Raw genomic sequence first — 14,016 nt, 5'->3', positions numbered from 1 at the left:
ATATGTTTAGTTCCATGTAAACTGTAAACTGCAAAATTTGGCAAATGTAAAAAAATTTATTTGAAAAAAAAATATATATGTATAAGCTTTGCTTCATGCTTCCTACCACACATTTAGGGAAATGAATAATGTTGTCAGCCTGCCACCTGTTATAGTTAATCTTGTTCTGCACAGTTACTGCCTTGCATGTGCTTACCAGCAATTACTGTAATATATCATGCCCACATAATAGAATAGACAATCCAAGGATAATGTGGTATTATTACTAAGGGTGATCATATGGGATTGGTTACAGGTTAACTGCAGAGTTAACATGGGATCACATATGAAGCAAAAATCATAATTTGATACATTGTCACACTACTAACTAGCACTATCACATTGCCATGAAGAATCCTTTTATCTGCTGCACCTCTGTTCCCTGAATTCACTCATTCTTGGCTCCCATTCAGATGCTGGTGAAGGTTCATCACCAGTGCCAAATGAAGCATTCTCACTGTTTAATAAAAAAAATAAAGAAAGAAAAAATCAGAAAACTTTTGGAAAAGAATTAAACTGTATACAATATATTTAAATTTTATGTGGTTCATTAAGCAGGTGCAATGCAAATTAAAATTTGCATATTCAATACTGTATTGCACAACCTTGTGATCAGCTTGTTAATGCTTTGGTCAAGTTAATCATTTCATGTGAAGGGTCACTTCAGTGCTAGTTTTCATAGTGGTTTCCTTATGAGATGATACAGTGGAAATATGTAACATGCTTAAATCAGCAAAAAAGTGCACTTTTTGTGAATCAATAATTAGTTGTGAATATAAACTTTGAAACAGAAAGAAAAGAAAGGCGGGGAAATAGCTTTTTCTGCAATGCTAGCCATAATATATCTATATACTAACTGAAAGTAGCATAATATAACACTACTCCTCAATGTCATTACTATTACTCTGTGGCAGTTCCTCATTAATGAATTATCAATGTCAACTATTATTCTTTGTCCTGCTGTATAGCTAAAGTTACTTTACTAAGCACCAGAGAACCAAGTGTCCATCAAACACTAATTGTTGGTATTCAGGGATAAAATTAACTTGGTTAACCTCATGTTAATTACAAACAAAATTTATCTCTCTCTCTCTCTCTCTCTCTCTCTCTCTCTCTCTCTCTCTCTCTCTGTTTCACTCTTCATTTTATTTTTTATGCAATTGTCATTTGCAATGCATGCACTGTATTCTAGTCATTGTTAATTTTTGTAATAATGTTGATTGACTCTTAAGGATTTCTATAATACTCCATGTTTTTTTTTTTTTCTCTCTCTCTCCTTATTCTAATTTCCCTTGATGTTTTGTAGCAAAGATAACTCATGGGATCTATCACATGTCTTAATGTGTTGGTGGTCTTGTGTATATATACTCACTAACTACCTGTTTCTTCACCCCAACTCTTAGACAGCACTATTCAGTTTAGAGAATAAACTTTTTCACTCCTTGAAAGAATACCTTCCCTCTTAGAACTGTACATGTATTTCCTTTTAAATGAAGCCTGCATCTCTTTGCCATCTCCCTGAAGGAAACCTTCATCTCCGTCGGACTTGGAACCCCCCAAAAAAGTGGATCCAGTGGTGCTCGCCAGGTAGCCTCCAGAAGCCTGTCAGAAGGAATGGCCTGAAAATAGAAGGAATTATTAAAGTTGTATATAGCAGTCCTTTACTATAGAAGAAAATTACGTACCAATTTCTGACTAGACTTATTATTTCTGTTGCTTGATCAAAGCTTCATTGCTATGACTTTTTAGCCTAAATTAAAGCTTTCTTAAAGCAATTTATCATCCAACAGTATTCAGCTTTGTGAGTATAATAAAATTATAATTAACGAATTACCATAAGCAGTAAATTTGCAAAAATTGTTGAGCAAGATTTTATATTTTTGCTCAGTTTTATTTGATTCAGATAAGTAAAACTAATATATGTAAATTTATCTTTTAAAAAAATCAAGCCACAGAAATAAAACTGTATTGCCTCATTTAAAAAAGAACAGATTTCCATCAGTAGATAAAAAAAAAAAGTAGAGCACGGATTAGTATCTGTAAGTTGAAGCAAAAAAAACATGCAAGCTTGCAGAAGGACTCTTCAAGTGTTGTCATTTCCTCAAGCTCCTTCAGCTGAATCTTTCAATTTCATTTTACTTCTTGTTTTGAAGTATGATATATATATTATAGATGGGTACTAATAAGAATACAGTATAATTTTGCATTTTTTATAGCACTTGAATATATATATATATATATATATATATATATATATATATATATATATATATATATATATATATATATATATATATATATATATATATATATATATATATATATATATCAAGGAGCCCTCCATGATGATATATCTTTTGGAAATTTGGACAGATTAAATTGAGGTGACATTCTGAATTGATGGCTAAAAATTCTTTAAATGACAGGCCTCTCTAGTTGCACGGTATGGGAATGATATTCAAATGAGTTTTCTAGGAAGGTACAGTAGCTGTCACTAGACAGATACAACTTTAGAGCAGCAAGGATCAGCTTGAGTTTGGAGTGATGTTAATATGACTTTTTTGTTATTTTCAATTTTATTTTGAATATGTATGGTTTTCTCAAGCTTTATTAAATGCTTAATATTCATTTATTTGGCAATTCAGATAACACAAGACATCAAAACTTGCAGTACCAACATGTGCTTGCCAGTGTACATTTTTTCTAGATATTAACAAGTAACATACATCTGCTTGCTACCTACAGACTTAGAATGTTGGTGTGTATGTGTGTGAGCGTGTGTATAGGTTTGGATGTGTGTGGGTGTGTATGTGTGCATTTTTAAGGGCAACCCAATAGATTGCCAAATTTAGTCTTTTATTTCCCATAGACTTGCATACTCAGAACATATAGGAAAACGGCCTCCAGTATGTACTTGATATAAAATATTATTTCAAAGATACAGAACTTAAGCTAAAAGTATAGAATATTTAGAATTTAGAGTTTAGAATTTTCAATCTTGCCTTAGTGTGTGTTGTATATATAGTAATGAACCTTTAAATATGCTTTTAAATTTTTTTGTGCAAACAAACTAATTAAATGAAAAGAATTAACTAATTGAATTAAATTTTACACTTTAAAGCTAGTCTTCTTGGAATATTCAAATTCATTTATCATAGACTGTTCAGACTATTTACTCCATACTTGGCAGAATAAAAGATGAGGTATTATGCAAAGGTATATAATATATAATGTTGAAAGTAATGAAACCATATTTTTAAGCAAAAGTTGTTGTTTTTTTATTCTTTGATTTTTTTTTTTGTTTATGTGAAAATATAAGGTCATTCTTTCGTAACTTCAATAAACTTAAATTTATTTCATTCAAAGATACAGTTGAAACCTATATACACATGATATGTATTGTATGTATGGATGTGTTTGTATGTGTACATGTGTGCATGTGTGATTTTATATATATATATATATATATATATATATATATATATATATATATATATATATATATATATATATATATATATATATATATATATATATATATATATACACACACACACACACACACACATACATGTATACACATACATGTAAATGTGCATATACATATATACATAGCAGTATAAGCCCACTGCAGAAAATACTGAGTTTTTCAAGCAGAAAGCCAAGTTTGCTTAAGAAATTAGTAAAAAGTCAACATTAAAAAGAGGTAAATTTAATGTTTATTTTTCAGTACTGATTTGTATCGTCATTTTGCCTTTGTGACTTACAGGTGTCATGATATGATGACAGCAACATTTTTTCATGCTACACATGCTTTTAAGTATTTTTATTTGAGTTTCTAAATTAATGCAATACAGACATTTGCTTTTTAGTTTCATTGTTATTCAGCAGTTTTTAATGGAAATTTATGAAAATTAGAGCCATTGCCAACCTTTATCAGGATATCAATACCATTTTAGATAAGAAATTGGGTGCATACACATTCATAAACATCATATACCTACGTGAGTAGAGATAACACTAATTGCACTTAAGAAATTTCTTTCATTAGGTAGAATATACACAAGTGCTAAAAATAAGATGAATGAATTGCCTTCCTCAGCTTTGGCTGAAGGATGGACAATTTTAAGTATGTTTTCCATCATCTTGCAGTGGAAAGGGCTCAGTATTTTTTGCAGGGCTCTATTTATAGTGTATTTGTGTGTATGCATGTGCTAGATGAAGCATATTGCTCAATATATCTTTATACCAGAATGGCAAAGGAATTGTGAAATAAATCTAAGTTCTGTTTGCAGAAGCAGATTTGAGTGCAGTACTGAAGTTGTACTGGTAATGGGTAATGAAAGCTTACATGCTTAGTGATACCATCTTTCATTGTCTTCTTTTAGATATTTTTTAAATGTAAGATGATGCAATTTTATTTTTTTTCAAATGGGATTTTCTTGATTTTGTTCTTTGCTTGCAGTGCTCATTCCTATTCTATCAAATACTTTACAGTTTATACGTATAAAATTCTATATAATTCTATATAATTCTATATAAAAAAATAAAAATCCAGTGAACTCCAGTTTCAGCCTTTGAATGAGAGTTAATACATATGAAATTGAGAATTCTATACAAATAATTCTAGAATCCAGTGAACTCCATTCCAGCCTTTGAATGCTGCCATCATCTATAATTTATTCAGATTTCATTTCAGTGCAACATAAAAGCAGTACAATATCATGAATACATATGTGTACATTTTATCCGAATTATATATTATACTATATTAAACTAATATATAAAGTCACAGACATTTGGATCTGAAAGTGGCCATTATCTCTCCCAGTCCACATGGTAGTAACACTCCAGATGCATTTATTTTGTCTTATTCTCTCTCACAAAACATTTATGCTGAACATACTTCATGCAGTACAGTGAGATCCTAGTTTGCACATGACCCATGGAACCAAGGTATTGTTTAGCCCACTTCCAAGGAATTGCTCTGAGAGTGCTTGAAACAGAGAATCACTAGATGGTATTACACTATGTGCAAGTTAAGTTTGGTTTCCCATTATACTATGAAGGTGTGGCATTATATTTTACAACTACATAGATCTTACCAAATTTTAGAATTTTCTATGGAAATTTAGAAATTAAGGCGGGAAAAGTCTGAACTCTCTGTGGTGACCATGAATGAGTAATTTTACTGAGCAATTGAAATATGTATTGTCTGGCAGGAATGGGTGTGCAACCTCCGAGGATCTATTCTGGAAGTTAGATGCCTTACAGTCTTTCATTCGAGACCTTCATTGGCCAGATCATGATTTTGCCAAACACCTTGAACAAAGGTTAAAGGTATGAGATGCTCTTAGTGTTATTATCTCTATATTGTAATGTGATTTTTTTTTACCAAGATATGTTGTTTTGTTCATCTTTGAACTCTCAGCTTTAGTCTGATATGATGAAAGATCCATGCATTCTAGCTGGTAACTTTCCCATTCTTTCCACAGTTGATGGCATGTGATATGATTGAGTCCTGTATCACAAGGACAGATCAAGCCTTCCAACAGTGGCTGAAAAAGGGTACCGGCTTTGTCTCCACAGACTATGTGCTCCCATCTGAAATGTGTGCCATGGTCAATGTTATTCTTGATGCCAAAAATCAGTCTTTCAAACTGTGTGCAGTGGATGGGGTAGATGTGGTAAGGAATTTTTTTATATGTTTCCTTGCTTTTGTCTGTAATGAGTATTGATTTTTTTTACTTGTTTGTTGCAAACACAAAGCACTTATTTTTCATTGTAGTTATCATCCTGCATAATACACTTCTCAAGATGATGTTTCCACTCATTTAAGCCTTCTCTGAATAACTCAGTAGTTCTCTTTCGAAACGACATGTTTATAGCATTTTTTAGCTTTATCTATGTTTTCAAAGTGGGCTCCTTTTAGTGACTCTGAGCTTTGTAAAAAAAGGAAGAAGTCTGATGGCATGAGATCTAGGCTATAAAGCAAGTGAGGTTGCACTTCCCATCAGAACTCTCGAATCACATCCTTTGCAACTCTTACAGAATGTGCTAGTGCACTGTCATGCTGAAACAAAATTTGACCATGCAGCTTTCCTCATCATTTTTTTTACCTCATTTTTCTTTAAAACTCATGGATGGTAAGGTCCACTAACAATTCTTTTTCCTTCAAGAAAGTCTACAATTATCAATTCTGAATTGCAGAACATGGTGGCCAACTCTGTTTGAACTGACTTCAGATTTGAACTTGATTGGTCCAGGTGATCTGCATGGAAGCCATTGTTTGGACTGCAGTTTTGTTTCAGTATCATATTGGTAGATCCAAGCCCATAATAATTCACCTCATAAACAACTCTTCATCAACCTCAGTTTTGCTTAGAATTATCAATGAAAGATCATTTCAAAGAATCAGCTGGTTTGAATGCAGCACTTTTAGGATCCATTGCTCAGAAAGTTTGCTGAGTCCCAGATCTTCATGCAAAATTGAATTTATTGAGCCATATGAAATTTCCAGGGTCAGACCTATCTGGTTAACTGTTATTCTTCTATCTTCTTCAATAAGAGTTTAACAGCATCAATCATTTTATAATTTTCAATGTTTTTGGTCCTCCAGTCCAAGGATCATCTTCCAGATATTCCCTGCCTCCATGGAATTATTGAATCCACTTGTAGACAGCTATTTTCTTTGGAACATCATTGTCATAAACACTCTGCAAAGCCTCAATAATCTGCATCCCCTTCTATTTGAGTTTCTTCAAGAATTAAATGTTAGCCCTTATCTAAAAACTGCTAATTTTCATGGTTCACAAAAGCAAGTTTGTTCTTTAAGAGAATCCTCACTCTGAAAGTCACTGCATAAATGATTGCAAGTAACTGACAGTGAGCTAAGCTATGTATAGCATAGACATTTTGTCAGCTAATTGAGAGGACCTGAGGATTATTATTGTGACTTTTTAATGGTATGACTACTGCACTGCTTCCTCGTCTGTGTACCAAGCATAGAACAGAGGTGGTTGTGTCTGGCATGGAGACATATATTCCACAAGTCTTCTCTTGTCCTGAACCTTTATTTACCTCAGTCTGATGATAAAGATGACAGAGAGATGGCTCACAAACACAATCTGAGCCTTCCATCTTCTGAGACTCATGTACTTTGTTTCTACCTGGAATCATGCCAAAACCTTTTTTGAACAACCCAAAAAACTCTTTTTTCAATAGAAAATGTAAAAATTTTTCCAGATGCAATTTCTCTCTGACTTCAGGCACTTAACAAAAATATCTCCATTTCCCCTTCTCTATTTCAACCTGATGATGCCACTGTCAACTACTCTGTTTCTAAAGCAGAACTCTACTGAAGTTTTTGCTGAAAATGCAATGCTATATTATTCAGGGCTTGTTCTTTCCTTTCCTCCATCCTCTGACTATTTCATACCTTCTATTAGGATTCTTCCTTAATGGTGTTTTCCATGTCCTTGCTAGACTTGATCTTCAGAAGAATTGTGGACCTAATGGAGTCCCTCCTATTGTTTTTGATTTCCTGTTCTTCAAATAAAAAAAAAAATAATAATAATAATAATAATCTATCTTTAACTGAGTTTCTTACCATCTATCACTCCACAACCTTATCTGATTATCAATATGGATTTTCATTGTGGCCATTCTTCTGTTGATCTGGTCTTCTCCCTGAATTTGGTCATTCTCTTTTAAGAAATTTTGGTAAATTTCTAGTTTAGCAACAAACTCCATATGGCGGATGAATCTACTTTATTTTAATATTTTTTTTATGCATTTTTAAATAATCTACCAAATCACTCTTGTCATTTTGCCCCTTCTACTCTAAGAACAGAGGGTAAATTTTTCATGTGGCCCTGTTTCCTATTTCTTTCAGCTGAAATAGAGTCTAGAGCTAAAACAGTGCTAAAATCGAATCAAATACTGCCTTTTACCAACAAAAATAAATAGGGAGTTGTACTACTCAATCTCGATCTTGATGGTACGGGTGGCACAGGATAGCTCCTGAGCCAGGTCTTTGGATTGGCAACTCCTGTAGACGGGGGAAAAAAAAAGAGAAACGAACAGCATCCTACATCCTAATTGTTCATACACCTGGCACGCAACATTCTCTCCAGAAACTCTTTCACTGCCTCAATCATCCTTTCATTCACCTCTACACAATCCCAGCAACACCATCCATTCCTTTCCTGTCTTCTCCACTCTTTCATTCCTATCATACCCTAACTCAGTCAGTATCACTTGCATCATCTCATTCCTGCCTCTGGCATACTTCACACACTCCAGCACCACATGTTCCACCGTCTCATCCTCTCCCATGTCACACATCTGGCACACTGCTGCAGGACTCAGACAACCTGTAACTCCTTGCATTCACATCCATACACTGTGCCCTCGCTTGGAAGAGAAGATCACCGCCCAGGCTTCCATCATACCACCTTTCATACCTCGGGGCCTCTTTCTCCTTGTACCATTCCAGGGTCTTCTTTCTTTCCATTTCATTCTTCCATTCATTCAGTCCCACACATTTCACTTCTTTGTCCATCTCATTCTTCCATTTTCTCACATCCCATTCGGCTCCCACTCTGCCTCCTCTTATTACCACCCATTCACGCTCATTTTGATTCCTACCAGCCATTCTTATCGCCCACACAACTTGCAATCCATTCCTGTCTGTCATTCTCATGCATCTCTTCCTCCATTTGCTTCCACTTTCATTCCACAGGTACACCTTCCTTGCTATTCTTGCATCATCCATTCTCTCAAGCCTAATCTTGTACCTAAGTGTGGCTTTTGTCAGTCTTTCTCTGAAGGTGCTCCATCCCATGTCACCTCTCAAGGCTTCAACTGCTGTGCACCTCGGTGCACTCAGTGCCATCCTTGCTACTCTATTCTAACTTATCAATTTCACTTTCATTCCATGCAATCACATCCATACCATACATTATACTTGGCACAGCCACACTCTTCCACACTTCTCTCAATACATCATACTTACTTGCTCTCATCCTTGCCGCGCTTCCCAATCGACCTACCCACTGGTTTACCATACTTATCTTTTCATTCTTTGCCTTTGCACACCCACTAGGACTCATCCACATCCCTAAGTACTTGTATTTTTGCACCTGTCTCAACTCATTCTCTCCAAGTCTCCATACCACATTACTTTCATCCTCTGACCTATTCACAATCATTACTTTGCTTTTCTCACTGCTAAACCTTACTCCAAAGTCTTTACCATAGCCATCCACTACATCCAACAAACTCATCTGCTGATTCACTCATAACAACTACATCATCTGCATAAAGGAGCACACATACTTTATCATTCCCCACACTTACCCCTACATTCATTCTTCTCATCCTGGCTGCTAGCTCCTCTGTATACAGGCTAAAAAGGGTTGGTGACAATATACAGCCCTGCCTAACTCCTCTCTCACTCTTCATCCAGTCTGTTTCTATGTCTCCTAGCCTGTATCTAGCTCTTGTGTCCACATACATACTTTGCACTATGTTAACTATCTTTGCACTCAATCCAATCTTTTCTAAGACTCTACCTAACATTTCTCTGTTCACTCTATCATAAGCTTTCTCTATATCCAAAAAACCTAGGTACAATTTACCCCCATCCTTCTTTTTCTTCTCAATCATTTCATTCACCACAAACTTATTGTCCTCAGCTCTCCTGTCCCTACGAAAACCATTCTGTTCTTCACCCAGCAATCCAGCTCTCTCAATCCATTTACACAGTCTCTCATTCAACACTGCACTGAAAACTTTACCTATTGTATTCACTGATGCAATTGGCCTGTAGTTCTTCAGCTCATTCTTACTCTTAAATCCCTCCTTATGCAACAGACACACTCGGCTCTCATTCCACTTTCTTGGCACTCTCTCTTCATCCCACACTCGGTTGAATAACTCAGTCATTCTGTCTATCACTACCTCCCCACCATTCTTGTAGAACTCATAGGGTATATCATCTGGACCTGCTGCCTTGACATTCTTCTGCCTTCTCACACACCTCTCCACTTCATCCCTACTGATTCTTTCATCCAGTTCATCTGCATTCTTCCTTTCCAGTGTTACACATTCTTCTCTCACACTAAACATCTCACCTACCCCACCTACTTCTTCCCAGAACCCTTTGATTGCCTCCCTGATTCTGTCCTTCTCTGTTATAACTACACCCTCCACTTTTAGACTCTCCACAACAACATTGCCTGACATATTCTCACCTCTCATGAACTTGTACCATTCATGGCCACCTTCCATACCTTTCTCCCTTAAAGATTGAATCACACTCCTTTCACTCTTCACTTTAGCATTCATTATCATTCGTCTTGTCAACCGCTGCTGCTTCACATATGCTGCCCATGCATTCTGATACTCATTTTCTGCCTCATCGCTTTCATGCCTCTTTTTCCTCAGCCATCTACACTGTCTACTCATTCTCTTTCGCTCCTTCCTAGCTGCTCTGATTTCATCATTCCACCATGGTTTACATACATTCTTTCTTCTATCTACTCTCACAAACCCTATCTGGTTCTCAGCAGCACCCCTCACGTCCTCAACCAGTTTCTCATTCAGATGCTCCACGTCATGCACACTTTCGTCGTCCCAGCTTCTCTCACTCAGATCAACCTGAAAGTTCTCCCACCCTACATCTCTCAGTCTCCACTTCTTTTTCTTACTTGCCACTTTCACTTCATTCCCACCCTGCATCAAGCACTCCACAACTAGCATGTTGTGATCGGACACAATATCAACCAAACCATCCTCATCTATCCACATGTGCGACACAATTTCACGCATTCTTCCATTCACCAACATGTAGTCAATTGCCGATTCCTGTTCTCTTGCACTCCAAGTCACACGCCCCTCAGCCAAAGTAACATTCAGATTTTCCAGCTCCAGTTCATCAACAAACTCTCCAAGCATTTCACCATTCCTGTTCACCTGTTCCCCCAGTATTCCCACATGTGCATTCATGTCACCCATAACTAGCACTCTCCTCTCCATGCTCTCTCACAACTTTCTTAAGTATGTCATACTTCCTCCTATTTTCCCTCTCTGCTCTTTCACCCATGACAGTCATGTACGCTACCACCAGTACCACTTTCTCTGGTCTGCCATGACCATCCATGCATTCCACTCTGACTGCAAGCACATCCTCACTACTTGTACACTCCCCCACATCAATCTCCTCTACTTTCAGTCCTCTTTCTTTCTTGTAGAGTAGGGCTACGCCTCCTCCCAGTGTTTCCTGTGCCTTACGCCCCTTTCCAATCATAACGTACTCGCATCCCTCCATTCGTACATCATCTCTCAGGTGAGTCTCAGTGAGCCCGACTGAGTCAAACCTCCACTCCCTGAGCTCCTTGCATACATCCTCAAACTTGCCCACACCCCATCCTCTCACATTCATACAGCCAATCTTCACACATTTACTTGCTCTTTTCTTCCATGTTTGCTGACATCAGTGGGTCCTCCTCATCATGCGTCGTCCACACAACACACCTGCCTCGCCCTCATCCACTCGGCCAGTCGACGTCCTAGCCTCTCATTCACGTTGTGGTTGAGGTGGACCCCGTCTCTCCCGAAGAATTTGTCCTGGTCGAGGATCCCATCCATGTCCAGGAAGCTCATGTTGCCCTTCTTCTCTGTCATCCATTCCATCTTGACCTTCATGAGTTCCATGCATATCTTGCGGTTCGTTTCTCTTCTGACCCTCTCATGCTGCACTCCTTCCCGTGGGCGCTGCAGGACCCCCACCACAGCCACACACATCTTCTCTTCTGCTGCCCTCACTGCTTCTATCACTTCCTTTACTGTGTCTTCAGCACTTGCCTCTACTAAGTTGTTGCCTCCTCCTTGGACAACTAGCAGGCTTCTCTCTTCCATTTCTTGCACTTCTTCCTTGGCTTTCCTCTTGACGTCTTGGATCTTAGCACCTCCCATGCTGGTGCACTCAATTTCCCTTCTCACAAAGTCGGGAGTCTTCCTTACCATGCTGTCTCCAATGACACGTAGTGGGGCTTTCTTGATTACCATTCTCTTCTTCCTTGGGCGTCTGTCTGTTCTGGCCACTTCCACCACTTCTTGCCGGTCTTTTCTCTCTTCAGTCTTCGTCGTCTGTGCTTCTGCCTCTTTCATCAGGTTTTCTGTCTGGGTGCTCTGCTCCACTCTCTCTTCTTTTTCCTCATCCTGGTTCCTCCATTCATTGAGGCAACCTCCATTCATTGCTGCTGCTGTTCTTGTGATCTTGATCTTGATCTTGCTAGTATATGTGGCTCAGGATCACTCCTAAGCCAGGCCTTTGGATCTGCAACTCCTGTAGAAGGGGAAAAACAAAGAGAAAGGAACAGCATCCTCTACACTAATTGTTCCTACATCTGGCATGCCATATTCTCTCTAGAAACTCTTTCACTGCCTCAATCATTCTTTCATTCACCTCTCTACACAGTCCCAGCAACAACACCATCCACTCCTTTCCTGTCTTCTCCACTCTTTCATTCCTTTCATGCCATAACTCCATTCTTATCGCCCACACAACTTGTAATCCACTCCTGTCCGTCATTTTCATGCTCCTGTTCCTCCACTTGCTTCTACTTTCATTCCACAGGTACACTTTCCTTGCTATTCTTGCATCATCCATTCTCTCAAGCCTAATTTTGTACCTAGGTGTGGCTTTTGTGAGTCTTTCCTTAAAGGTGCTCCATCCCATATCACCTCTCAGCCTTCAACTGCTGTATACCTTGCAGCACTCAGTGCCATCCTTACTACTCTATTCTGGCCCACTTCTAACTTATCAATTTAACTTTCATTCTATGCAATCACATTCATACCATACATTATATTTGGCACACCCACATTCTTCCACACTTCTCTCAACACATCATACTTACTTGCTCTCATCCTTACCACGCTTCCCAGTCGACCTACCCACTGGTTTACCATACTTATCTTTTCATTCTTTGCCTTTCTACACCCACTAGGACTCGTCCACATCCCTAAGTACTTGTATTCTTGCACCTGTTTCAACTCATTCTCTCCAAGTCTCCATACCACATTACTTTCATCCTCTGACTTAATCACAATCGTTACCTTGCTTTTCTCACTGCTAAACCTTACTCCACCAAAGACTTTTCCATACCCATCCACAACATCCAACAAGCTTTGAAGCTCATCTGCCGATTCACTCATAACAACTACATCATCTGCATAAAGAAGCACACATATTTTATCATTCCCCACACTTACCCCTTACATTCATTGTTCTCATTCTAGCTGCTAACTCCTCTGTATACAGGCTAAAAAGGGTTGGTGACATTATACAGCCTTTCCTAACTCCTCTCTCACTCTTCATCCAGTCTGTTTCTATGTCTCCTAGTCTTTATCCAGCTCTTATGTCCACATACATACTTTGCACTGTGTTAACCATCTTTGCATTCAATCCAATCTTTTCTAAGACTCTACCTAGCATTTCTCTGTTCACTCTATCATAAGCTTTATCAATATCCAGAAAACCTAGGTACAATTTACCCCCATCCTTCTTTTTCTTCACAATCATTTCATTCACCACAAACATATTGTCCTCAGCTCTCCTATCCACATGAAATCCATTCTGTTCTTCACCCAGCACTACAGCTCTTTCAATCCATTTACACAGTCTCTCATTCAACACTGCACTGAAAATTTTACCTATTGTGATGGCCGTCATGTTCTTGATCTTGCTCTTGCTGCTAGCATCCTAATCTAACAAAACCTAACCTAACTCAACTAAGCCTAATCTAACTAAACCAACCCTAACTAAAATAAGTCTAACTTAACTAAATATGAAATAGAACCAAAAGCAAGCCAATAGATTTTCAAAAATTGCTGACAACATTATTATTAATTTGCTACAATATATATGGGTTCAAAATACTCAGTATGAGGAGCTCTAGCCAATAGGAC

The 14,016-nt window shown here is 37.6% G+C and overlaps 1 protein-coding gene and 2 long non-coding RNA genes across 3 annotated transcripts in view; 1 reads left to right on the top strand and 2 right to left on the bottom strand.

Moving 5' to 3' along the window:
• Positions 1–562: 562 nt before the first annotated feature.
• Positions 563–7,983, bottom strand: LOC135098685 (uncharacterized). Its single transcript, XR_010267271.1, has 2 exons — positions 7,478–7,983; positions 563–1,658 (listed from the first exon to the last, which is right to left on the bottom strand). It is a non-coding gene; the product is annotated as an uncharacterized LOC135098685 (long non-coding RNA).
• LOC135098683 (uncharacterized) lies at positions 4,608–5,860 on the top strand. The gene is made up of 2 exons (XR_010267270.1): positions 4,608–5,379; positions 5,535–5,860. It is a non-coding gene; the product is annotated as an uncharacterized LOC135098683 (long non-coding RNA).
• A 3,202-nt stretch (positions 7,984–11,185) lies between the features above and the next one.
• LOC135098681 (calcium-dependent secretion activator 1-like) overlaps positions 11,186–14,016 on the bottom strand; it is a 17,700-nt gene continuing 14,869 nt past the window's right edge. The window contains exon 5 of the mRNA XM_064001078.1: positions 11,186–12,391. Within this exon, the coding sequence (XP_063857148.1) occupies positions 12,297–12,391 (95 nt within the window). The 3' untranslated portion in view covers positions 11,186–12,296. The remainder of the gene's footprint in view (positions 12,392–14,016) is intronic.

Source organism: Scylla paramamosain, unplaced genomic scaffold (genome assembly GCF_035594125.1).
Source record: "Scylla paramamosain isolate STU-SP2022 unplaced genomic scaffold, ASM3559412v1 Contig73, whole genome shotgun sequence".
Classification (NCBI taxonomy): Eukaryota; Metazoa; Arthropoda; class Malacostraca; order Decapoda; family Portunidae; genus Scylla; species Scylla paramamosain.
The sequence above is the reverse complement of the archived record's forward strand: the minus strand, read 5'-3'. Positions and strand labels throughout refer to the sequence as shown.